Raw genomic sequence first — 23868 nt, 5'->3', positions numbered from 1 at the left:
AGCTGAGATTTGGCTTCAGCTCTCTCGCTGCAACTTATTTCAGTACACAAGAGTCTAATTTACATGTAGTCATTTGGTAGCATCGCCATTATAAAAACTGAATGTCAGCTATAATCAGAATAAGAGTAGTTTTTCCATTTTTGCAGCAATGAGCTCACTGCTCATGAATAATAGGCTGCTCCTGAAATGTCTTCATGCCCAGCATGCCACTGTATAGGACAGCAATGAGCCATGTGGTGGGCAGCCTGGTGGGTGGGCTGCATTAAGTAAGCAGTTTTCAGTTTATGTTTATTGTGCACCAAAGAGGACTTGGCCAAAAAGTGACAAGGAGATTTAGAGGAGATTTAGATTTGGCAAAGATTCTGATCTCTTGACCTCACTCCCCCAATCCCAGCAAAGACTTCAAAGAAGATAACTGCAAGGCCTGGTCTTAAACCAGCATCCAAAGCTATGTGGCATGAGTCTTTGGGGGACTTGGAAAGTTCGAAAGAGACAGGACTTCGGTTCTGGAGCTCGCACAATCTCCTTTCAGAGCTCCAGGCCTGGGCATCATTCCCACGGCCCCAATGGGGTCTACTAGCAAGAATGACTCCATTCTACACAAGAATATGAGCTTTAACATGCTCTGTCTCCCCAAACCACTCCCATGCCAGATTCCTTTACCTTTAGCAATAAAACATGTCTCCCATCCTAGAGGGATGTGGGCTTGCACTGGGCCTTCTTTTCTCTGGCTGTCTGAAATTGGCCATTCGCACCTGCTTTCTTTACCCAGAAACCAACCTTCCAACTCAAGCATTAGTACCTTGTGTGGGGTGAGGTAGGGGGTGGGGTGTTGAGACAGGATCTCATGAAACTTAAAGCTACCCTCAAACCCACTCTGAGGCCAAAGATGACACTGAGTTAATCCTCCTGCCTCCACCTCTCCAGTGCTGGGATTGTAGGTGGAGCTGAGGATGGAACTAAGCTAGCATCCCACCAACTGAGCTGTGTCCCCAGCCCCGGTCTACCATTTCTGTGTAAGTTTCATGACAAATTAGTAACACTGGGTCTTCTGTGCTTGATTGGATGCTCTAACTTAGAGAGCCACATGTTCATCGTCACCAAGTTCTGTCCCTGCTTTTTTTTCTGACACCCCCTGTGTGGGTTTATGTTATATCTTGCTGGACCAGCCTAGGTTGAATGGGTTGGGACAACTTACTGCTACCAACAAATGTCCACCTGTCACCTTGTAAACCACAGATTCCCTGTCATCTTTCTTTGAATCACTCTAGGGGTAACCTTGATTCCAAGGTAGATAGCTCATAGTTGTTACTAGCTTTGGAATAAGGCTGACTTGGATTTGAATTGTACTTCTGCTACTTATTTGTCCTGTGGCCTTAGACAAGTTACTTAACCTCTGTGTGGTTCAATTTTACATTGGTAAAACACTAGTAAAAAACACCTTCTGGAAAAGTTACTGTTAAGATTGATTACGCTTAAGCCATAGCCAGTGGCCAACCCATAGTAAGCAATCATTATTTTTTGTTATATTGCTGTTTGGCCAAAGGTGGAGAATGCTGGATCTGTTTGCTGAGCTTGCCCCTCTGGGCACTAATGGGAGTCCTCGGTTATGCAGTTGTTGGTTGCTAGTCAACAACAACCAACCCTTCTTTGTTCCTCTTTTTCCTAGGTGAACATCATTCCCATCATTGCCAAGTCAGATGCCATTTCTAAGAGTGAGCTGGCAAAATTCAAGATCAAAATCACCAGTGAGCTTGTGAGCAATGGAGTCCAGATCTATCAGTTCCCCACAGATGACGAGTCGGTGGCCGAGATCAATGTAACCATGAATGTGAGTGGGAACATGGGGCTCACCTTTATGGTCTTGTGGTCTTCACCATCCATCTTACGGTGGATTACCAGAGTCTCAGATATTGATGACGGAAGATCCGGAGCCTAAGTAGCTTCTGCTTTTACTGATGGCTGTTGCAAAGCCTCAGCAACCCAGATTAGTAACCAGGGAAAGGGAAAAGGCTGACTCTAGGCTGAGTGGAGCCTTGTTGTTGGGATCAGCAACAAACAAGTTACGCCTCCTTTCTTGCAGTCTCTAGTCTGCTGGGATTGTAGGTGGAGCTGAGGATGGGTATCCAGACCTCTCCTCCTCCTCCTTTGTGGCTCATGTATGTGTTTATAGATGTGTGGAGGTATATGTTCATGTGTGTGGACACATGAGGCTGATGTTGGGGGTCTTCCTCAATCACTCTCTACTGTATTTATTGTGGTAGGGTCTCATGCTGAAACCAGAGCTCAACAATACCTCATAGTCTCTGCTGGCCAACGGGCCCTGGGGCTCCCCTGCCTGTGCCTTCTGACTACCAGGATTACAGGAAGCTGCAGGCTAACTTTTGTGTGAGGGCTGAGGATCTGAACTCAGGTCCTTGAGCTTACCAGGCAAGTGCTTTTAGCCACTGTGGTATCCCTCCAACCCTCTAACCACCTTTTCAACAGCCCTCAAATCTAAGTCAGACTAGAGACTGCAAGAAAGGCATAACTTGTTTGTTCCTGATCCCAACAATGCTGGAGCAGTGGGTCCAGCAAAAGACACAGAGGCTGAAAAAGTTGGTTGGCCTCAGAGGATGGGCTGTTGTCCAAGAATGAATCCCTGTTGTCAAAGAGGGACAATGAAAAATAGCTTCCAATTTTGCTAGCAACCACAAGTGATTGTTTTTAAAGATTTTAGTTTTATTTTATGTGTATGAGCGTTTTGCCTGTGTGTAAGGAGACCATGTACATCCAATCTGCAAGGAGACCAGAACTCCTGAGACTGGAGTTACAGATGGTCGTGTGCTGAGAATCAAACCTGGGTCCTCTGCAAGGGCACCAAGTACTCTTAACAACTGTGCCATCTCTCTAGTCCCCGTGATGTTATTTTTAAGCATCAAAGTTATGCTTTGCCTTATTAAGTATGAATGGATTTATAAAACGAATCCTCTTTCCTCCCCTCCCCCAGAGGAATGAGTAATAAAGAAGGCAGAGAGTCAAACACTCCCCGTGCTTCTTTACAATGTGTTGCTGCGGTTGCTGTGAAAACTTCAATGTTGTGATTTCCAGGAGACAGCTAATAGCTTTCAGCAAGCCTCTGCTTCGGGAACAGATTTCTTTTTCTCTATTGAGAGGCATCAGTTTTTCCTAATGACATAATGTCAGGGGACAGCCAAACTCAGGAAAGCCTTGTAATAAAAGCCATTTTTAGCAAACTTTTCCTGCTGCTGGTGCCCTCTAAGTTATCATTACAACATCAGCTGCCACCTCCTATGAAATGGCCAATGAATTAGCATAGCCAGGCAGCAAGTCACTGTCTAGCCTGATGTCCTGCCCATCAACACAGCCCACCCGAGACAGGTTTATTAGTAGAAGCCCTCATCAGCCTTGACAAGTCTGACTTAACTGACTCGCGTCTGCATGCCTTGTGGAAGGTGGAGTTGTGCTCCCCTTGACCTGCCGTGGGTATGGATAAAAATTACAAAACACAAAGCAGTGCTGTCTTCTCCAGGAGTCAGGGCATCTTGGTGGAAATGAAAGACCGTTAAGATGAGAAAACCAAAAAAGGTGCCCAGCCTGCAGAGAAACCGGAAGTACTTTCTGGGTATAGCTCATACTTATGTCTGGAAGCATCTAGTCACCTCAGGACCTTAGTCCCTGTAGATAGCTTCTGAGCTCACTGTCACTGAGTCATCAAGCAGTGTTCATCCTTGTGGTTTGCTTTGCTAAGAACGAATCGGCCTGGTAAGTTCTCAGCCATATGAAGGTGTCCCATGAAACCATTGTCACTACATTATGGGTTAAGAGTGACAATTACCCTTTCTCTCTTCTCATCTCAAATCTGGCTTCCTGCTCAGCCCAGGGCCGATTCAGCCTCGGAGTTGGAAACTTGCCAGTGCTGTGAAACAACTGTTCTCCAGCTATGGCAGAGGAGAGAGTGTCAGTCCCATGAAACTCATAACAGTCCATAGCTTATCACTGCTTCACTTTGAACAACCAAATTAAAAGCTCGATGTGGCAGCACATGCCTATGATTCCAGTACTAAGGCAGGAGGATTATATGTTTGAGTCTGACCTAGGCTACATTTAACAAGACCTTGTCTCCAACAGAAAAGAAAGGTAAGCTAAATCTCGTGGGTTCAGGGTCATCCCTCTAAGCAGTATTGCTCAATATTCATTCCCTTGCATTCGTTCCATCATGCTCTTTTGAATGGGAAGGGAGGAGAAGGGGTGCCTACAGCTAGGATGCCCGGACTTGGGCATATCTGTGTGAGAGGCCTGTATGGGAAGCAGAAGGGAGGAGTCACTGCTATAAGAAACACAGGAGTCCCTGGCCCACCTGCTACCACTACAACTGTATCAAAGTCTATAGAGAAACCACACAGTGGCAGCACAAGAGATGGGGACGGATGCTTGGGTGCTATGAGGACCAGGTGCCGGCCTTTCAATTCCAGATATAGTTCCAGATGCCCAGCCCTGCGCGTTACACAGCCAGTCATCATGGGAAATTGAAGAGGCAGAAGGTTTTTTTTACAGTTAGGGAAGATATTCATGCAGGAGCATGCCTGGCCTCGCCCTTGGCTTTTGGGTGGCTCTAGAAAACCTTATGGCAGATTGTGGGCAGGAGATGGAGAAGCTGGGGGTGAGGAAGTGAGTCTGCTGCATGCTATTTCCAACTCCTGCTGGGATTGCTCTCAAAGCTGTGGACCTTAAATCTCAAAATTGTCACATTGTTTCAGTTAATTCATTATTTTGAGACATGGTTTCACTAAGTGGCCAAGGCTGTTCTTAAACTTGTGACCTTCTGCTTCCTGATTGCTGGCATTATAGGATGGAGTCACCGTGCCCAGCTTATTACTTGGATGCAATGTTATTGGTCTGGCAGAATGAGACACCTATAATCTCAGTACACGGGAGGTAGAGGCAGGAGGATCAGAAGTTTAAGGTTATCTTCAACAACAGAGAGAACTGGAGGATAGCCTGAACTACATGAGACCCTATTTATAAATAAATAAATAAATAAATAAATAAATAAATAAATAAATAAATAAATAAAGTAATGCTATTCTTAGATTAGCTCAAACTGTAGCTAGCGGTTAAAGAACAGGCCCAGAACTTGATTAAGCTCAGTTAATTGGCCATTGGTTAGGCACTGGGTTTGATTCCCTCAGAGACATTGTATTTGTGCCCAGTGAGGACACATGGTTGGCAAACTGGATCACAAGGAGGCGGTAGGCATAGGCCTGTCCTCTCCATTGACTCAGCAGTGGTGCCCCTATTGTCTCCATGAACTTCTGTTGGGGTGACCAATGGTAATTGAGAGAATTAGGTGACAGTCTTGTTTAACCACTAGCCTGAAATGGGGGCAAGTAGAACCAGCCTCATAACTAGGAAACTCTGTCAACCCTGGGAAGAAGCCAAGGCCAGTCAGTATAGATCACCAGAAAAAATCCTGGGGGAATTTCATAGCCCAAAAGGATAAAAAAATAGAAAACCACCTTTCCGGTCTTCAAAGCATAATGCATGTGGTTGAGCGAGAATAGAATAAGTCATGTAGGGTGGATCGTCAGACAACTTTCAAGTGGACCTAGGGGAGTGTAAGGTAGACGTGAGCTGGGAAGGTGATGCTTTGATTTGAAAGCGTTGCCCATGTGATGTATTGGGAGATGGAGCCCTGCGGGGCCTGATGATGCAGCCGTATAATCTCAGACACCCTGCAGGCTGAAGCAAGAGGATCACAAGGTGAAGATGTGCTTAGACTACAGAGTGAGTTCCCAGCTTGGGCACCTTAGTGAGACCCTGTCTCCAAACAAAAATTTAAAAAGAAGGCTGAGAATACAGAACTCGGTGGTACAGCATGGGCTTGACATGTACAAAGCACTGCGTTCCATTCCTAGGACTGATGATTTTTAAAAAGGAAGAGCTGGAGAAATGGCTCGGGGCTAAGAACACATACTACTCTTCCAGAGGACCTTAGTCCTGTTCCCAGTACCCACATAGGGTAACTCACAACCTCCTGTAACTCCAGCTCCAGGGGATTTAACCCTTTCTTCTGCCCTCTAAGTATACCTGCCCTTGTATGCACACACCCACATACAGACATACACAATTAAAAATAAATATTCAAAAAAAGAGATCGAGGGTGCTAGTGGCACAGTATGCCTTTAATCCCAGCACTCAGGAGGCAGAGGCAGAGACATGTAGCTCTCTGTGAGTTCAAGGCCAATCTGTTCTAAAAAGTGGGTTCCAGGTCTGTTACACAGAGGAACCATGTCTCAAAACAAACAAACCAACAAACAAACGACAACAACAACAAACAAACAAAAAAAAGAGTCAGAATCAGGGAGGGGGAGATCGGGCTTTTATAGTTATGTAAGCCATAAGGGCTGCTCCTTCACTAATAGGATTAAGGGTCTTTATAAAAGAGGCTTCATGCAGAATTTAGCTAGCTCGATCATCCATCCGCCTTCTGCAATGGGAAGATGTAACAAGAAAACTCTCCTCAGACACCCAAATGTGCTACTACTTTGAGCTTAGATATTCAGCCTCTGGAATTACTGAAAGAAAGGCCACTTATTTTCTTTATAAATTCCTTAGCCCCAGGTATCTTTTTCTGTAGTTATACAAAATGGACTAAATAGTGAGTCTGGAGCCGGACTCCCAAGACGAGCCCGAGGCTATGTGTTATAATAGCGCTCTGCACCTGGAAGATCTCCTATCTTGGTGTCCCTCAGCAGACGCTTAGGTAGAATTACACAAGGTCCCTTTAAGAATCTGCTCATCGTGGGTCAGCAGGGGCCTTGTCTTGAAACGATTAAGAATCTCCTCCCTGGAGACACATATATGAAACACCGCTTGTCAGCTTCCTGCAGGAACCTAAAAAAGGGAGGGGCGGGGGAGAAAGTCTGGCCTCCATTTTGAGAGATATCATGGACAGGACCTGGTAGTGTGATTGAAAGTTAAAACTCCTCTTTATCTTGCCTGATTCCTGTCTGACTGTCATAGCCACGTGTCTTTCGAGAACAGCTGACTCGCAATGACTCCTAGCCTGCTGTGGTTAGTTGACTTCCAGCAGATGCCAGAATACAGACATATAGGCCACCCTAGGTGGCTTGGGAAGGCTGGCAGCCAAAGTGTGGTGTCCTCCCTGCTTCCTGGAAAGACCTAGCCTGGGAGTTGAGTACATGCGTGACTCCTTTAAGCAGTCTGTCCTGGCTCCCTCTGATAATATATAAGACCCTGGGAAATGATGTCTGCCTGTACTTTCCAGAAACATCTTTGATGCCAGTTGCAGAGAAATGTGCTGTGGGAGGTTTTATGAGACCTGGGAATTCAGTTTGGTGTGGCCTGTGCATTCGGGAACAGTCAGAGAGCTAGAGGAATCAAATGACAGGAGTTTGCTGGAGAGAGGAAGCGAGTGACCCTATCATTCTGGCAGTGTCCCTTGATGATAAAATAACAGACCTAAGGCAAGACTGGCATTTCCTATGCCTTTATTTTCTTGGTATTTTCTTTCTTCTTGAGCCTAGAGAAGTGCCTCCCACTTCACCCACAGTTCCTCCTCCATCACTTTAGAGCCGAGAGCCCAGGATGCAAGCAGATGATGATACAAGATGGTTTTCCTTCTCACCTCCTCCCTCAGTCTAGCCCTGTGCAGTCACTGCCCCTCATCTCAGCTGCAAATACCATGCCCCTTTCGTCCTCTTCTCTACTCCATTCAAGGAGTATTATATGAAGTATCTACCATTTTCCCTTAGTCACATACTATCTAACAGGATGTCGAGTATGTAATTTACACGTCCTCAGCGAGAGAAGAAGCTTCCAAAGTGCAAGGGTGTGTATCTTCTACTTCTTTATGCCCCTTAGGGTACATCATCAGAGCTTGCGAGTGAAGCTTGTGGCTGAGCCCTCTAGGCTCATGGGTGAGCTCTTATCTAGGCAAGAATAACGCCAGTCCATCTTAGTGGGTTTAGGCTATGCTCTCATACTCTAGGAAGAGAGTAGTGATGCCAACAGCTGTATCCAACCCCTTCTGATGCTCACCCACCCCCAACCCCCAGCAACTATGATTATGGATATAGGTTGCTAATCTGCTCATCTTCCTGCTCTGTTCCCTATGTGTTAGAGCAGGCCTTTGTTATCTGTTATCTGTAATCCCAGAGCAGAGAAGCAAGAACTAGGCTTCTTATCCCTGCATGGCTGTAGAGCTCTGGAGCTAAATGGATACCTCTCAACGCTGATGCAGTGAGTGACGTTGCAGAGGGAGCACCAAAGGCCTTGAGACGAGCAGCAATTGCATCGTGGGGTACTTGATGCCTTCCTCCTGGAGTTCTGAGTGCTTGTTTGCCTCTGTTCCAGGCCCACCTGCCGTTTGCTGTTGTTGGCAGCACAGAAGAAGTGAAGATAGGCAACAAGATGATGCGAGCTCGGCAGTATCCTTGGGGGACCGTGCAGGGTGAGTCTCCTACAAAAGGGCTGCAGTCAGAGAGCCCTTCCTCTGTGTTTCTGCTGCCCCCTGCCATGATACGACAAGTTGCTAGCTTGTCCCCACCCTCTGCCAGTCAGTTTAGGTCTCAACCAGCCATAGGGGTTGACTAGCAGCAAGCTCTGGCACGGTGCCTGGATTCTGTGATGTGAGCAGACTCCCTTTGTCTCTAATGAAGAAAGTACACCCTTGTAACCACCTCCAAACACAACAAAAGACAAATGGATTTGGCACAGCGTAGAAAGGACTATACGAGTGAGTGTGTCCCTAAGAGAGGCACAAGAACGTTCACAACAGAATAATGATGATAAATTATTTCAAACAATGAGGTGTCCATAAAAATAGGCTGATTAATTTGTGAAATGGTCATACCATGGGATCTCAGAAAGAGGTGAAAATGAATGAATTATAGCTACATCTGCGTGACTGGATCACAGAAACAAAATACTGAGCTAAATAAAAACATGAAAGCATGCACATGATAGGTTTCTGAATTCCAGAAATAAGCTAAAAGAACATGATATATATTTTTTATGAATTCGTGCACAAGTAATGAATGATAAAACAGTTTAACACACACACACACACACACACACACACACACACACACACTGAGAGCTAGAACAATGAATGGCTCAGAGGTAAAAAACACCTGTTATTCTTACGGAGGACCTGACCTCCATTCCAAGCACCCACGTCAGAAGGGTCACTTCCACCTTCTTCCACTTTTACCTCCAGCTCCTTCTTCTGGCTTCTGCAGGCATCCCACACACACACACACACACACACACACACACACACACACAAAATATAAATAAAAATAGTTCTCTAGGGCTGGAGAGATAGCTCAGCAGTTAAGAGCACTGACTGCTCTTCCAGAGGTTCTGAGTTCAAATCCCAGCAACCACATGGTGGCTCACAACCATCTGTAGTGGGGTCTGATGCCCTCTTCTGCTGTGTCTGAAGATAGCTACAGTGTACTTAAATACAGTAAATAATGTAAAGGCATTTTCCTCCAAGCCTGCTGGCCCAAACTTCATCCCCAGAGACCTCACAATGGAAGAAAAGAACTGACTTCGGAAGGCTGTCCTCTGACTTTCACATGAGTTCACACATACACACCCACTCCCTGTCACACTTAAAAGAAATTAAAATTAAAAAGTACACAAATGAATAATAAACCCAAAGTCAGGATAGAGCTAATATTTCATTGCCAGAGGAGGCAGGGAACAGAGAGAGGGGCATGAGAGCAAAAGGAGGCCAGCAGGGCCTTCTAAGGTAATATTAAAAATTTTTAAATATTTAAAAATTTAAAAATTCTTTAAATTGCACATTCCTATTTCATGGATGTATATATACTTATATATACATATGCATACATATATGATTATTTCATAAATTTATAGGATCAGATATATGTTACATGCATTCATCACAGGTTTTTTTGGTAGCATGTCTAAGACATATTATGCTGTCCCTGTTAGTTCAGTAGGTCATACAAGCTCTAGGTCACTTCAGTGAGCAGAAGTTTAGGGACCTGAGAGTCTGTAGCTGTAAACTCTGCCATAGCTGGCAGTTTCTCTGTAAATTCATCCCAACCCTTGAGCAAATAATAGAGAGTGGGCAGTCAAGAAGAGTGGCGTAGATCTGTAAGTCCAGCACTGGGAGGGGTGGAGGGAGGCAACTAGGATGAGATGGTTGGAGTTCAAAAGCAGCCTTGGGTGACCGTGTTTCAAAAAGCAAAGGTGAGAGTTGGTTGTGAGCTGTCCACCTTGCCCATAAAGGCCTCTTTCTTCTGTGGTGCTGAGGATGGAACTAAAGGTCTCATGCATGCTAGATGAGCGCTCCATCATTGAGCTCCAGCCCCTGTCTTGATGTCCCATAGGTAGAGAAGCTGGTCAGAACTACACTAAGCTTTGTGCTTCTCAGTCATTTTGAGCTGGGGGGGGGGTGTTACAGTGGGAACATTGGCAAGTGACTTCTGGACCAAGAGTCACCCCTTTGGAGTCTGAGGCCTGACAGACAGGAACCTGAGGTGGGAGGAGACAAACCAGCAGAGTTCCAGTGACTTCAATCCCCCACGTAGACCGCCCTGCTCTCATCCCAAACTGTTGTTTTTGTTTTTTGGTGATAGTAGTGGGGTTTAGGGGGAGAGGTGTTGTTTTGTTTTGTTTTTTACTCCTGAGTTGACTGCTCTTTTGAATGAAGAAGTAGTTGAATACTGCTTGGGAACCTTAAAGAAGACTTAGAACTATTCTTTCTTTCACCTTCCCCCTCTCTTTTTAAATAGGGCCTCATGTAGCCCAGGTTGGTCTTGTATTCACTATGTAGTTGAGGCTAGCCTTGAATTCCTGACCCTCCTGAGTCAATCTCCTAAGTGCGGAAATTACAGGTGTACACCATCATGCCTGGTTCTGGGATCATTCCTACTGACCAGGATCACGGTCCAGAGTTAGAGAAGCAGATATGTATAGGTTGGTCCTGAGAAGTTACTTTACTGATGCAGCTTTTTATACCCATTTATATTCTATGGCAACAGTTCTCAACCTATGGGTCACAACCCTTTTAGGGATCAAATGACCCTTTCACAGAGGTCACATATCAGGTATCCTATATATCAGATGTTTACATTACAATTCATAACAGTAGCAAAATTACATTTATGGAGTAACAATGACATAATTTTATGGTTGGGGGTCACCACATGAGGAACTGTGTTAAAAGGTAGCGACATTAGGAAGGTTGAGAACCACTATTCTAAGGCAACAGGTAGGGTTCATGTCATGTAAGTGGCCTTATGCAGAGAGAGTACATGGATCAGCCTGGACTTTGGACAAATACTTATGATGACCATATCTGACCACCTATGATAATACAACTATGCTCGATTCTGTCATTCTAGAACCCCTCCTCTCTGTCCCTACTGTCCTCTTCCAGACCCTGAGAGACAGAATCTTGGCTAACTTATCTGTTCATCATCTCAAACACCACCATCCTCCTGTGCATGGCCAAACACTGCCATCCAACACAGTGGCGACAGAGCTGCAGACATCCTGACAGAGCCCTGCCTGCAGCATTGCTCTAGCCAGAAATCCACGCTGCTGTGATTTATCCACACCCCTCACATTCTTGCTCACGATCCAAAATGAAGACCTTTGCCCTCAAGGCAAAAAGAATGGTACACACTTTCTCCTGCTTAGGATTGCCGGGTTCAGACCACTATCCACCCTTGGCAAAACACCTCTTTGGAAGCTTCTATTTCCCACATAGGCCACACTGTAGGTCTGCCCCTCCTTGTCCCCACCAACTATTGCTACCCTGGTTCTTTTCCTTGCTCTTTGGAGACCCTGTCTATGGTCTTTGCCTTTCTCCTACACTATCTGATTCTGCAGCCTGCCCTCTATATGACCTTGCCTAGCCTTCTGGAGGCCTGGTGGGGGTTATGTTCTATTATCTGCCTGATAAATTCTGTTCTTCCTTCCAGAGTCATCCAAGAGGTTGTGTCTATGGGGACACCTACAGTCTCCTGGGAGTTTGTAGGTCCCCCTCTACTGGGCTTTTACTGCACTGCAACCATACCCTCATGTTTGCAACTTTGGCATTTGCGTTGTATTGTTCTGTTTACATGTACGTGCTTTCCCACTAAACTTCAGATTCCTAAAAGCATAGGCCCAAGACTTCATTTTTTAATTCTCAGGGCTACACATAATACTGGGAACCAAGAGTCCACGAATATTTATTAGATGGCCAGATAGACAGATATGCGTCTGTCTGCGAAGCAATGCCAAGCAGAGATTCCTGTGGAAGTCTGCTTGGTGAGCTGGTGTTGAGGCATTAATGCAAGTTCTTAGATATTTTCACAGTAGTAAAGTTTTCCTATTACCCTTTCATAATGTTTCATTCCCAATTTCCACAGGATAGAATTAGGAGGTTAAATTTGTAGGCGCCGTATAAACAGGCTGCAAAGCAATGTCACCCTTAGACATTTTACTTCTCACTTCATCCATGTCTTCCTCTGCTGGCCTTCCTTCTAATATACATTCAATTCCCCAATGCCCGCTGTGCAGTTGAAAATGAGGCCCACTGCGACTTTGTGAAGCTGCGGGAGATGCTGATTCGAATCAACATGGAGGATCTGCGGGAGCAGACCCATGCCCGGCACTACGAATTGTACCGTCGCTGTAAGCTGGAGGAGATGGGCTTCAAGGACACCGACCCTGACAGCAAACCATTCAGGTACCTCTTATGCCGGGTCAGGTCAGCCTGACCTAGATCAGGAAGCCTTGCCCTGAAGAATCAGCAGGGGAAGCAAGCGAGGCATGGAAGTTGGCTAGAGAGCCCAAAGGAACTCCTAGATCATTGGTGCTGCTTGAGTGTTACCGCTCTGTGTCTGCACAGCTGCCAGAGCAGCTGCCACCCTGCTTAGAAACACAGACAAGGGAAGGGGCTGGAGAAACCACTCTGCTGATCCATCACTCACTGCTTTAGCCCCTCCCTCCCCTGTACAGCTGCTCTAGTCAGCCCTGCTCGCATAGACTCAGTGCTAGGGCTTTGTTCTACTGGGTGCCAGTTAAGAGCTGCACTCTATTCCCACTTTCCTCATCTGGCTCTCAGATTGCCTAAGACAGGTTCACAATATGTTCTTCCCCATCGTCCCTGTTCTCAACATCAGATAGGGAAAAATCAGGCGTAGTGGCACATGCCTAGAATCCCAGCACTGGGGAGGCTGAAGCAGGATGGCCAAGAGTGTGTGGACAGCCTGGGCCACTCAGCAAGGACTACACCAGTCAAGGTTACATGGTAAGAACGTTCATTTTAAAAAAAGATAAAAAAGGGTTAGGGGAAGCTGAGCATGTGATTTGGTAATAGCGTTTGCCTGGCATGCAGAAGCTATGAGTTCATCCCTAATACCAAATAAATAGATAGGAAATACAAAAAAAAAAAAAAAAAAAAAAAGACCAAGAAGCAGTCACTTGGCTTGTATCGGTGACCTACATGATGCTCTTTCTTCCCCCACAGACTTGGCATTTCAGTGTGAGTTTTGTTTTGACCACTGACGATGCATAATCACTGGTGTCTTCCTCAAATCAGAATCTAAAGTGCTTTTCATTGTGCAGGTGGGAGCCCTAGACCAATGGAAGCATCTGCTCTGTATAGACAATATGCGTCATTAGCCCTGCAGTTTGAATTACCATGTGTTGCCCTTTACTGTGGCTCTATCTCCTTTCAGGAAATGTCAGACATCCGTGAGCAAGCCGTGGGGGGGGCATATCTGTGGGAGGAAAACGCTTTCAAATGGCCCCTGCGATCCCACGGAACCTGTTTCTAGCAGAGAGGGGACCTAGGACGCCATACAAGCAGTCCTTTGGGAGGTGGCTGCCTAAGGACTGGTAGTTTCCCACCCTTCTCTGGATAGGCAAGTCAGGGCCCCAGAGCTCCTGAAGTGGAAGGAGGACAGTTGGAAGCTCCTCTGTTCCTCTCCTTCGCCTCTGCACCCTGAAGGAGGTGTGCCTCTACCTGGCCACTTAGACCTGGCCTTTCTCTCCCACCCTTAATATCTGTTCCCGCCTCTTCACCCTCTTCCACCAACCCCTGTCCACCTTGCTTGTAAATGCTCCCACCTAACAAAGGACTGTTTTAGCCCCGCTCTTTCTCGCCAGTTCCTCACCTGTCAAGAGCTTTGTCTCTGACAGGGAGGAAACATTTCTGTATCTCCTGTTCCTCTTCCTCTCTCACTTCCTCAACCCACTATAATCTGTCTTCTGCCTGCCTCCAACTCTCTACAAAATTCTCTCCAAGGCCTGAGAGACTGTGGATTGGTGGCCAATTTCCTTGTGGCTTGATTTTTAGCTTTGATTTTAATGCGAAACATTAATTTGGCTTGAGAAACCCTCTGCCTTCAGCTCTGGCAGTATTGGCCTGACCAGCGTTATCTCTCTCCCTTTCTGTCTTATTCCTCCCTGCTCTTGCTTTCAAGCTCATTTTCTTCAGCTTCCTCCTCTAAACATTGGTGCTCCCTCAGGACTCCTTCCACATGCCTCTGCTCTTTGACACTCCCATTTCTTTGTTCTTTCTATTCTCACAACCCTAATTACCATCAAGATATTTGATGAATTCAGAGCTAAAACTATACCTTTGAGCTCTGAACCTATTGCTCTAACTGCACCCTGGACATTTCACTCAGACATTCTATGGATGCCTGACCTGAAGCTCTAGCGGTCTGCCATCTACTTCTTCTCCCCCTTCCTTGTCCAGCATTTCCTGTTGCTATTCATGTTCTACTATCTATCTAGTGGCCCAAACCAGAAACTTGAATCAGATTCTTCTGGGGATATATGAAGAGAGTTCACTGTAGATTGTAAGCACTAAGATTCAAAGAAAGATGCTCACAAAGAAAGTAAGACACATGTAAGAAAGTAGGTAGGTCTGGGCAGGCAGAACTGCCAAGAATCAGCCTTGATATCCCCCCACCAAGGTCCTGAGAATTCTGTAGCCCTACTGTTGCTCTAGATCTCTCCATTTGTAACAGCCTTTAACATGAAGAGCCTTCCATTTCTACTTGGACTGCTGGAAAGTTTCCTTCCTAAAATAGCCAAGTGGACTTTCTCATGTTCTGACTGATGGATACATGTCCACCTTTTTAATGGGGTACCCAAAGCCTCTCCTCTTTTTCCACACTCAGGAACCTCCCCTTTCACTCCTTCATGGTTCATATGATGTCCCCAGGCCTGTTAAAGTCTGGCCATGTCCCCAGTAGCACCAGCCTTCACTTGTGTCTTTCTTGTCTTTGGAGCACTGGCCTTCACCATGCTGACTCCTACTTTTTAAAAAATAAGTGCAGGTCAGGGACAGTGGTCTTGACCTGGGCATCTTCTATTACACCCTAAGTTCTTTTAAAACAGGCACAGTGGCTCTCAGCTCCTGCTGCCAAACAGCTAGCATCACGTCTATTCACACAGATCACATAAGTGGTGGGTAAAATCTCAGCAAGTGTTCGTTCAGTGAAGTGGTAAATTAGTGTGGTTGGTCTCAGAGCCAGGGCCTGGCAGTGCAGGGCAGTAGAGGGCAGTGGGAGGGAGGGAAGCCTTAAATGAAGATACAGGAGACCCAGCTTTCTGGTGTCGGCTCTGCCTCTAACTAGGTGTGTAATCTTCATAGACTTACTTCTCCTCTATGAGCCACAGTTTCCTCGTGTGTGTGTGTGTGTGTGTGTGTGTGTGTGTGTGTGTGTGAGAGAGAGAGAGAGAGAGAGAGAGAGAGAGAGAGAGAGAGAGAGAGAGAGAGCTCTTCTGGCCCCTCCAGTAGCTCTGTAATGTTGCTGTTGCATATCAAGCCAGCTGTCCCCCCACCCTGCCCCTGAGTGGTTCTCTCTTTACATTTCTCTGTCAGAATTAGGGAAGAGAGGATGAGGGAACTCAGACAGGGTGGTTGGGGCCCATTTTCTTGACCAGGAGTTGCCCCAGAGGCAGTGGAATTGACTTGATCATATCTCCAGTTTACAGGAGACATATGAGGCGAAAAGAAATGAGTTCCTGGGGGAGCTCCAGAAGAAAGAAGAGGAGATGAGACAGATGTTTGTTCAGAGAGTCAAAGAGAAGGAAGCAGAGCTCAAGGAGGCTGAAAAAGAGGTAAACACAATGGTGGAGACCAGGCAGCAAGGGAGGAGAGACTGAGCGTGGCAGGAGGGTCCTCAGCCTTGACAGAACTGCTAGAAGGTAGAGGAGTTTGTAAGCTCTTGGCAGGACTCATTGCAGTTTGGTCAGACAGGGAGTCTAATGACATCTGTGTCTTCCTGACCCTTATTTCCTAAGGATGGGACAATTTCTCATTGTTATTATTTAGAGCCATTGCCATCCAACATGGTAGCCACTAGCTGCAGGTAGTCTTTTCATTTGAGGTAATTAATTTATTTAGATTTTGAAGCAAGGTTTCCATATGTAGCCTGGGTGGACTAGAACTCACTGTCTAGCCCAGGCTGGCATCAAATTTTAGATACTCTTGCTTGAGCCCCCATGAGTCTTAGGATTGCAGGCATATATTACAGTGGCCCAAAATATTTTTAATTAAGTGATAAATAATAATTGCATATATTTATGGAATATGACATGTAATTTTAGTAGTATTTATAGTGTAGAATTAATAAATCATCAAATAAATAAATCAGTTATTCAGTTCATGTGTTTATCTCTTTAGTTCTGTTGGAAACATTTAAAATCTAGGTCAAGTCTGGTTACCAGGCCTATAATCCCAGTATGGAAGAGTAGAGGCAGGAACACAAGTTCGAGACCTGCCTGGGCAACTTAATGAGATGCTGTCTCCAAATAAGAAGAGTTGTGGGTTGGGGATTTATTGTTGGTTCTTTTTTTTTTTTTTGGTTCTTTTTTTTGAGTTGGGAGACCCGAACCCAGGGCCTTGTGTTTCCCTAGGTAGCGCTCTACCACTGAGCTAAATCCCCAGCCCGGGTTGGGGATTTAGCTCAGTGGTAGAGTGCTTGCCTGGCAAGCTCAAGGCCCTGGGTTCGGTCCCCAGCTCCAGAAAAAAAAAAAGAGTTGTAAGGGGGCTAAGAATGTAGCCCCGTGACTAGATTCTAAAATTTATTTGGGACCATGGGAATGATAGTTGGGAAGAAAACTTTGCACACGACAGATTTCTAGATACTTTTTGCTGCTAGTTTTATGTAATATTTATTGAACATTTTGACAAATATTTATTTTTGTAAGCCTAAAACTGATTCTTTGAAAGTTTAAAGAAACTTAACCAAAAGACAGTACAAAAACCCTGGCACTTAAATGTTGAATGTCACCGTATGCGTGAAATTATATATTTCGGGGTAGTGTGAGCTTTTAATGTTAAGTCATAATAAACTCTTAAGTCAAATTAAGCAGACCGGGCATTGGCGGTGTAGCCATAACTTTCTGATGTTAGTAAAAACAAAATTGGCGACTTGAAACTAAATCATGCCAAGGTTTTGATACACTTGTCTTAAGATATTAATGAAACACTTCAAAAACACTGATACAAAGTGTCCAGATTCTCAGATGTTTGTTGTGTGAGTTTTGTTTAGTTGTATTTTTTTTTTCAGTGAATGTCTGGCACATTGCAATCCTCAAACATGTGGTTATCTTTGTTGTATTGGCATAGTCAGTGACTTGGACATTCAGCGATAGTACTGGAGCAAGTCTTATCAGCAAGCAATGTTTTCAGTTATGTTTCAAAGTTAAGAATGGGTTTAAACTTGCTGAACGTAAAGATTGACCCTCAAGTCTCCGTAGCTTTAGTAGCTGCTTATTGTATTAGTTTAGATGCTAGTACCGCATGTGCTCTGCATATTCTGGTTTTATTAAAATAAAAAGTTGAACTGCACAGTCAAAAAAAAAAAAGATTGTAGCCCAGTGGTAGAGCTCGTGCATAACATACTTGAGGCCCTATGTTCAAACTCCCCAGTACTGCTGGGAGTTTGGGAATTTAAAAATCTATTCTTAGCCATTTTTAAATGCACAATGTAATGTAAAGCTTAGTTCTCCTCGTTAGCTCATTTCAAATGTTCAGTCCTTGTGGTTCAATACAGCTCTTGTACTGACTATCACGGGTCCAGAGCCTCTCCAGTATCACACAGAGTTCTCTTGGGCAGTGGAGGACTTGTAGTGACAGAAGGGTTGATCCATTTCCCACTTCCTGGAATTTGGAGTTCTGTAGAGACAAATAATCATTTTCATGGTTGGCCTGCCCCATCCTACCCTCTCTGGTAACTATAGGGAAAGGTTGTCCTGGGCCATCTTAGATAAAATGATGAAATCTAAACTAGTATCAGTGGGAGCATTTCCTGTTCACTTAGATTTCCTAGTCTGTCCTCTTGATATTTTTTTCTTTTGGTTTGGGTGTCTATTAATTTGATGTGGGGCTAGGGATGGAACCCAGGCATTCCACATGATAGTTCTGTGTTCTACCATTGATTGTCGCACCTAACACCTTCATCTTGGTTTTGAGTGGCGAAAGCATCAGTGCAGTTCTAGCTGGGTTTGAAACCAAGGTCTGATGGTCCTTTTTAAGCACATGCATTTTGAGCTGGCCAGATGTCTCAGTGGGTAAAAGCGGACTCAATTCCTGAAATTGACAGAAAAGCTGAATGCCAGTGGCACCCATCTGTAATCCTAGTACCATAATGGTGAAATGGAAGGCCAAAACAATAGAATCAACTAGAAGTTCATAAGCAGCTTGTATAGGGTATGCTGTATGGCCCAGACAAGAGAGACACAGGTAGAAGGAGAGAGCCACCTCCCCACAGTTGTCCTCTGGTTTCCATATGTATGCTGTGACACTTGGACACACCACCACCACCACCACCACCATCAATTTTTATCTTATTTTATGCGCATAGGTGTATTTGCCTGAATGTATGTCTTTGTACCACTTGTGTACCTGGTGCCCAAGGAGGGTATAAGAGGACATTGGATTGATCCTCTAGAACTGGAGTTCCAGGTAGTTGTAAATTGACAAGTGGTTGCTGGAGATCAAAACTGAGTCTTCTAGAAGAGCAAAAAGTGAGCCATCCCTCTAGCCCATAATAGTAATAAGTTCTTTAAAAAAGAATTCAACATATGCAGTTATTCATTTAAGCAACGGCCTCGGCTTCAAAGGCTCCTATATCAGTTCATAATTGACCCAAGGTACCGTTTTGAAATATTAGCCAGTGTTTCCCTTCTGGGCCCAGTCGCTTCATCTTGTGATAAAGACCTACCTGAAAAAGACGACTTAAGGACGTTTGCTTTGGCTCCCAGTTGGAGGTACAATTCATTGTGGTGAGACCGCATGGTAGCACAAGCATAAAGCAGCTGGTCACTTTGTAAGAGGAGAAGGATGGGATGGACTGTTGGTACTCAGATCGTTTTCTCCTTTTAATTCAGTTCAAGACCCCAGCCCATAGAACAGTGCCACCCACTTTCAAACAGGGTCTTCTCACCTCAGTTAGCCCAATCTTGATACTCCTTTGTAGACACACCAGAGACTAGTTTCCATGGTGATTATAAATCACCCTTCAAGTTGACAGTCCAGATTAGTCATCACACCCCTCAGAAACATAAACAAGGGATATAAATAATTAATCTCCAAATTTCTTAACCCTTGATCTCCTTTGACTCTCCAAGGTTATCACCAAAGCTTGTGGCAAAGGTACTTGTTTTATTTCAGTTTCACTTTAAGAAGAAAAATGTTACCTTTAGGAAAAGCAATATAGGCAGCTTTAAAAAATGAATAAAAGTTACAGTGAAGTAAAGCTCATTTCAAGCAACTGATACTCCCCTCAAGTGATTAGGAGAAGCTGGTTTAGACACAAACTCTCCCATTGCCATACCTTACTAGGCACCAGTCCCAAATGCCCACAGCACTGAGACAACTGACCTATTGCGAATGCTTCAGAGTGCAACAATTCCTCCCGAATCCCCAGGAGAAAGAAGAATTGTGCTTGGTCTAGTTACTAAGGTTATGTCCTGCATTCTAGTGGTGAGGCTACATGTGCTTCGAGCTCTTGGATCCACTTGTCATAATGGCCTTGTGTCTGGTTAAGAATGAGGTCTCAGATCTGGAGAGATGGCTCAGCAGTTAAGAGCACTTGTTGCCCTTGCGGATGACCAGGGTTTAGTTTAGTTCCCAGCACCATGTATGGTGACTCACAGCACATTCTTAATTCCAGTTCCAGGAGAGTTGATGCTTCCTTGTGACCTCTGAGGGTACCAGGCACTCATGTGGTACACACACACACACAGACACACAGACACACACACACACAGACACACACACACACACACACACACACACAGGCAAAATGCACATAGAAGTAAATAAATTGTTTGAAGAGACTGAGGTTTCAATACTCATCCAATTTTATGGATACTTTTTTGTCTCTGTGTTCAAGGGCACGTATTTCCTTTGACCAGCTTTGCTATAGCTCATGTTTTCACCATGATCCATGGGAAGATGCCTCAGTGAACAAGACTGCTTGCCCTGCAAGCATGACAACTTGGGTTCAGATCTCCAACACCCACATAAAGAGCTAGGCAGGATTGCATATGCCTGGAATCTCAGCCTTGAGGGGCAGATATAGGCGGATCCTAAGATGTGTTTATCCAGGAGATCTTTACATATGGAAGATCCCATTATACAGTCCTCTAAAGATTGGGTTGACCTTGGATACATGCCTTCATTTATGAGACTTTCTGTTTTCTTATAAAATGTACGTAATAGCAGAACCCACTTCAACAGTGTTGTAAGCTACAAAATGGTGGCTTATACTTGTAATCCTAGCACTCAAACAGCAGAAACAGGAGGATATATCAGATTTAGTGGTTGGCTTGTAACAAACTCAGTAAATACAGCAAATGTTACTATCAACCACAGCCAGTAACTACACTACAATAAAATGTCTGGTCAAGCAGAATGTGTTGTTGCTGCTCCACCATTTCAGGAGCAGAGATTCTGAGAACAATCTCCAGTAATCTACAGAACAGTCCTTGGCACCATCAAGTCGGTCACTGGTGGGGGTGTCTCTTAATGTTTCAGGGTCCTATCAGGTTGCAGTTATAGTGATTCCCACCTACCCTGGTCTTAGCTGGGCTGGGGACTTAGCTTGCTGCTTCAGAGGGAGTCTCTCTAACCTCCTTGTGGCCCTCTGCCAGCTGCATGAGAAGTTTGACCGTCTGAAGAAACTGCACCAGGAAGAGAAGAAGAAGCTGGAAGATAAGAAGAAGTGTCTGGATGAGGAAATGAATGCTTTCAAGCAGAGAAAGGCGGCAGCCGAGCTGCTCCAGTCTCAGGGCTCTCAGGCTGGGGGCTCACAGACTCTGAAAAGAGACAAAGAGAAGAAGAAGTAAGTAGCAGGCTGCTGGGGTGTGTGTGTGTGTGTGTGTGTGTGTGTGTGTGTGTGTGTGTGTGTGTGAGAGAGAGAGAGAGAGAGAGAGAGACAGAGAGACAGAGAGAGACAGAGAGAGAGAGAGAGAGAGAGAGACAGAGAGAGAGAGAGAGAGAGAGAGAGAGAGAGAGAGAGAGAGAGAGAGAGAGAGAGAGAGATCTTTCTTTTCCTGCCATCCCTACCCCTCCATCTACTACCTGGCACCCAAAAGTCAAGGGGGATTGGTGGGCAAGTGTGAACTGAAGACTGGCAGTTTCACTCAAATCGTGTCCATTGTTCCTGTAGCACCCAAGTTTGAGTTGCGAAGAGAAGGAAAGTAATGTTCCCGAAAGTGTAGCTTTTCTCTTGGTCCCAGCGGGAAAATTCTGCCAACTCCTGGCAAATGGTAAGGGAAGAGGGGCTAGAAAGTAGGAAACAGGGTTGGGGATTTAGCTCAGTGGTAGAGCGCTTGCCTAGCAAGCACAAGTCCCTGGGTTCGGTCCCCCAGCTCTGAAAAAAAAAAAAAAAAAAGAAAAAAAAAAAAAGAAAGTAGGAAACAAACCAGGAGAGATGTAAAAGGATAAAGAGCTGTAGAAGGAGAGCAACAAAAGGATGGGCAGACCAGGGCTGTGGAAGGAAGGCAGGATCTTTTAACAGCAGCTCTAGCATGGCTCCAGACCCTAGAGCAGTGATTCTCAGCCTGAGCGCTGAGACCCCAACCAGTCGTTTCGCAGGGGTCACATATCAGATTATCCTGCATATCCAAGATTTACATTATGATTCATAACAGTAGGAAAATTCCAGTTCTGAATTAGCAACCGATGTTATGGTTGGGAGTCACCAGAACATGAGGAACTATATTTAAGAAGGTTGAAAACCACTGCCTTAGATGTTCAGTATCATGCAGCTTAAGGTTGGTTTGCTCCTCCCAAATCTGAGGGAAAGGAGCCTACAGTCTAACCCTTACTCTGCCTCAGTTCTCAAAAGATCCAGCCTGTGGAAGGCAAATGCTCCCACGGAAGGCTGCTCCTTGTGTCTCATCTCCCATTCCTTTGCTATACCTCTTCGTGCTGGCTGCTTAGCCATGCCCAGCCTGGGGTACTAAGAACCTAGAGGTGAGTCTTCAGATGCCAGTATCCTCTTTAGCACATTTTCAAGCTTGGAGAATGGTTCTGAAACCATTTTGTTTCTCTAAATGTTTGGTGAGTTAATAGTTCTGCCCTCCCACTAATCTCTGCTTTCATAGATTACCCACTCCTCATTTCAGAGCCAGAGAAGAGGAAAATGTCTCTGGAAAGAAAATACCCAGAGGTTCCCTTGTACTCTATGGTTGTTTGTGCAGTAGGTTTTAGGGAACTCCAAGACAGAATGTTTAAGGGTTGGGGATTTAGCTCAGTGGTAGAGCGCTTGCCTAGGAAGCATGAAGGCCCTGGGTTCGGTCCCCAGCTCCGGGGACAGAATGTTTAACAATAGCCTTTCCAAAAGATTCTTATGGTCCCAGAGATACCCATGGTTATAACCTTCTATTTTGGGCCACTCGTTTGAGTCAACCACTGGATGCTTCCCAGAAGAAAGAACAATCGTTTTGCCTCTGTCCTGGGGAGTCTCCTTAGGAATCACATCACCGAATACAAACGATTTAATAATTCAAGGCAGTAGTTGTGCCATCTTCTTATCTAGTTTGACTACCGAATCTGTCATTGGAACATTTTCACCAACTTGGTCCAGAGATTTTTTTTTTTCCCAAAAGAGAATCTTAAAACTACATATTGCTGGGTGATGGTAGCCAGCGTGGTCTACAAAGTAAGTTCCAGAACAGCCAGGAGATGGAGAAACTGTCTCAAAAACTAAAAACCCATCAACCAACTAAATGAACAAACAAAATCCCTATATATCAATGACTTTTTTTTGCTAACAAAGTTCAACAATCCAGATGGAAAGCCTCTTTGGATCCACCATTTATTAACTTATCAGTGATGGTATATTAAGTGGGAAACAATTCACACGTTCCTTTTGGGAGTGGTATGGGTGGATCCCAGCTTTACACATGTTAAGTGAGATCTCTACTACTTGAGTTGCACCATTGGCCTTAGATTCCCCTTTAAAAGGTCAGAACTATCTGGGGTTGAGGATAGTGCTCTATTCCAGTTCTGAGATGGAGAAAGACCTTGCTGGACCGTGGCACCTTACACTAGTAATCAGAGCTAGCACAGTGGCCTGTCCCCATCCATACTCTAATGGCCACAGCCCTGGGCACTTTATGCATCTCTATAAGCAATTTGTTACCTTCTGGAAGATGGGCCACTAAATTTATGCTACTCTGTTCCCAAAGTGTTTTTGATGGTAATGATTTTGGGAGGGTAGAGATTGTGATAGAAATGTTTTTTAGACAGATTGTGGTTGGAGCTGATCAAGTTCCAGGTTCAGTATTTCCTCTGGATGCCCCTAAGGAGACTAAGGAAGAATACCACGGTTTCAG

General features: G+C 45.0%; 1 protein-coding gene across 6 annotated transcripts in view; it reads left to right on the top strand.

Moving 5' to 3' along the window:
- The window catches only part of Septin6 (septin 6), a 75979-nt gene that overhangs the window by 43815 nt on the left and 8296 nt on the right, over positions 1-23868 (top strand). For all 6 annotated transcript variants that reach the window (XM_032889522.1, XM_032889520.1, XM_032889525.1 and 3 more), the window contains exons 5-9: positions 1670-1831; positions 8380-8476; positions 12574-12742; positions 16002-16134; positions 21178-21368. In XM_032889522.1, coding sequence (XP_032745413.1) covers positions 1670-1831; positions 8380-8476; positions 12574-12742; positions 16002-16134; positions 21178-21368 — 752 coding nt within the window. The remainder of the gene's footprint in view (positions 1-1669; positions 1832-8379; positions 8477-12573; positions 12743-16001; positions 16135-21177; positions 21369-23868) is intronic.

Source organism: Rattus rattus, chromosome X (genome assembly GCF_011064425.1).
Source record: "Rattus rattus isolate New Zealand chromosome X, Rrattus_CSIRO_v1, whole genome shotgun sequence".
NCBI lineage: Eukaryota > Metazoa > Chordata > Mammalia > Rodentia > Muridae > Rattus > Rattus rattus.
Note: the sequence above shows the minus strand (reverse complement) of the source record. Positions and strands in the feature narration are given on the sequence as shown.